At 53.5% G+C, this 2,797-nt stretch overlaps 1 protein-coding gene across 2 annotated transcripts; it reads right to left on the bottom strand.

Moving 5' to 3' along the window:
- Positions 1 to 666: 666 nt before the first annotated feature.
- LOC127335182 (cytochrome P450 CYP94D108-like) lies at positions 667 to 2,446 on the bottom strand. Of its 2 annotated transcripts, XM_051361778.2 has the most exons (2): positions 2,381 to 2,444; positions 667 to 2,288 (listed from the first exon to the last, which is right to left on the bottom strand). In XM_051361778.2, exon 2 carries the CDS (start codon positions 2,149 to 2,151, stop codon positions 811 to 813), a length of 1,341 nt encoding a protein of 446 aa, XP_051217738.1. In that variant the 5' UTR covers positions 2,152 to 2,288; positions 2,381 to 2,444; the 3' UTR covers positions 667 to 810. The 2 variants fall into 2 exon arrangements, with proteins under 2 accessions (XP_051217738.1, XP_051217737.1); XM_051361777.2 differs by having other exon boundaries at positions 667 to 2,446.
- Positions 2,447 to 2,797: the final 351 nt, after the last annotated feature.

Below are 2,797 nucleotides of genomic sequence, written 5' to 3' on the forward strand. Positions count from 1 at the left end.
GGGGCGGCGTTCATCGAGATAGGGAGCATCTTGCCGACGTCCGACGAGGGAGGAACGCAACGCGTGGGTGGGGAAGGAACATCTCACTTCGGTGCCATGCGGTGATGGAAGTTGTGTTGGGAGAGATTGCAATGAGGAAGGAGGTACGAGAAAAGGACAGGAGGAGAGTCGTCGGTTGAGGGGATAAGGTAAGGTGGGGACCCATTGCTTGATGTTTCCATTTCCGTCACCAGGACGCGGACACGTGTTGCGAGTACGACCAAGAGGATGAGGACGTGAAACCCCCCTGTTGTACAACAATGTTTTTCTTTAGTTTTCCTGGTGGAAAATTTCATTTGTTACAATCAAACACACTTCATCTTTTCATAGGATTCAAGTAGCCATAATATTTTAATCATATACTTTTTCTATTCCTATGATTTTCGTATCCTATGAATCAAAGGAACCCTTAGAGTAGTACAAGGTAGCTAGGAGAGTTCTAGTTTAAGTCGGTCCTTATAAGTCTAGGTGGTATTAGGTCGGTGGCTGATGCATATATATGGAGAGGATTCTGGAATGCAAGATTGTATCAAGTTGTACTGAGTTGAGAAAATGGAAAAATAAATAATGAGAGAGAGAAAAATTAGAGGGTGCGACACGTACACTTGGCGATAAATTTTGTGTTCGTTATTTTCATCTGTTTTGAACTTTTGATATGATTGATCCATAGGTGAATCTCAACATAAACTGCCGTAGACATATGCGAAGTGAAAAGGGAAGGCAATTAGAAAATGAAGAACTAAGTGAAGAAATGGATTCGTCCAATTTGAGCTAGGCCGCTGGCCCTACCCTTGGAATTATCTGCATCGGCAAACCGCCTGCCATACGCAGCGTCCCTGCGAGCTGGAGCCCGGGATGTCCCTCCCCGCCGATGTACCGCAAGCTGAACCGCTCGTATATGCATGCCACGATGGATTTCATCTGTATGTAGGCCATCTCCTTGCCGAGGCACATCCTGGGTCCGGCGTGGAACACCGGGTACTTGCACGGGGCCACCGGCTGGAACGCGCCCGCTTCATCCAGCCATCGCTCTGGCTTGAAAACCTCGCAGTCTTTGCCCCACACGTCCTCCAACCGTGCCATGGCGTACGGGCAGTAGGTCATCTGCCACCCTTTTCCGACGAAGGTGCCGTCAGGAAGAAGATCGTCCCGGCGGCAGATGCGTGTGTTGAGAGCAACCGGGGGGTACAGCCGCATGGACTCCGTGAGGGCCGCCTGGAGGTAGTGCATTTCGCGGAGCTCGTCGAACCTGAACGTGGTGGTGGCCGTCGTCGTCGTGGCGTCACCGCCGCTTCTCGCACGAACCGCGCGGATCTCGCTCACGATCTTTTCTTCCACCTGGGGCCGGGAGGACACCAGCCAGAAGAGCCAGGAGACTGAACCCGCGGTTGCGTCGCGGCCGGCGACGATGAAGTTGGTGACCACGTAGATTAGGCCTTCGTCCGTGTGCTCGCCAGACGCGGCGAAGCGAGACAAAAGGTCATCCTTGGTCGCCGACCCTGCTGTCCCCCCGCTATCTCTACGCTGCTGGATGATCTTGTTGGCGTAGCCGTGGATGACGGCGATCGCCTTGCGCATCTTCCTCTCGGGCTCCAGGTCCAGCAGCCTCAGCAGGCGCCACACCCAGGAGGGCAACAGGAACCTGGTCATGATGGTGTTCTTCGCGACGTTGAAGGCCTGCATCACCTCCATGCTCTGGTTTCTCCCTCGCAGGCCTTCCTCCGTGAGGCAAGCCGGGTCTTCGCCGAAAGCCACGCGGCATATGTTGTCGAAGGCGAAGCCCTCGAGAACGTCCAGCATGTCCAAAGTGCGGCGCCCAGGCCCCGCCGCCCGCTCGAGGAGCGGCAGCAGCCGCTCCACCACCTCAAAACGGACGGCATGCACCACGAAGTTCCTTAGCGAGCGCTTGTTGAGCTCGTAGCTGGCGGTCTTGCGCTGTTGCAGCCACTCCTCTCCATCGGAGTTGAAGATGCCGCGGCCAAGGAAGTCATCCAGCATATCCGCGAGCTCGCCTTTGGGATAGTTCTCAAAGTTCGTCTTCAGTATGTGCTCGACATTTGCCGGGTTGGCCGTGAAGGCGCTGCCGGAGTGGCCCAGCACCTTGAAAGACATGGTGTGCGTGGGGCTGGTCTGGAGGAAGCCGGTCGACCACTCCAGCAAGCGGTGGCGGTTCTTGATGAAGTGAGGAGTCGTGCCCAGGATGGGATACACCTTGAGGCCATGGTCGTGACGCTGCGTCTTGGAGTCATCTACTTGCAATTGCAGATAGAAAAAGTAAACAAGGGGTGGGAGACATATGAGGAGGAGGAGGAGGGATGCGGTCAAGGAGAGTTCCATATACCGGCCGGTTCGGATGATTTAGATCAAACTTTAACTTCCCAGAGCATGTGCTGGTGCATGCTAAGAGATGAAGGATTTTGGGCTCCTCCGACTTGGTTGTCTTATTTATAGCATGGAAGCCTGCCATGTCGCTGTCCAAAGACTTGTAGACTTGTAGTGATCGTATTTTAGGCGGTGTCTGGTTCCCATTCATATTTTACCAAGCTAAAGTTCGGTAAATATGACAGCCCAAAAGTGTGGCTAAGAAATTTGGCGCTACAAATTATGGTAAAAGTTGGCAAGAAAATGAGTCTATGACCCTGTGTATAGTAAACGCCCTGGGCAGGAAGCGGTAATCGCTGGAGGCAAGGCTTGATAGGACGTTAAACCGCCATTACCAACCTTCAAGTTGTCAGGAAAAAAACGCGTCGGCCCATTG

The sequence above is a fragment of the Lolium perenne genome, chromosome 2, assembly GCF_019359855.2.
Source record: "Lolium perenne isolate Kyuss_39 chromosome 2, Kyuss_2.0, whole genome shotgun sequence".
In the NCBI taxonomy this organism is placed as follows: Eukaryota; Viridiplantae; Streptophyta; class Magnoliopsida; order Poales; family Poaceae; genus Lolium; species Lolium perenne.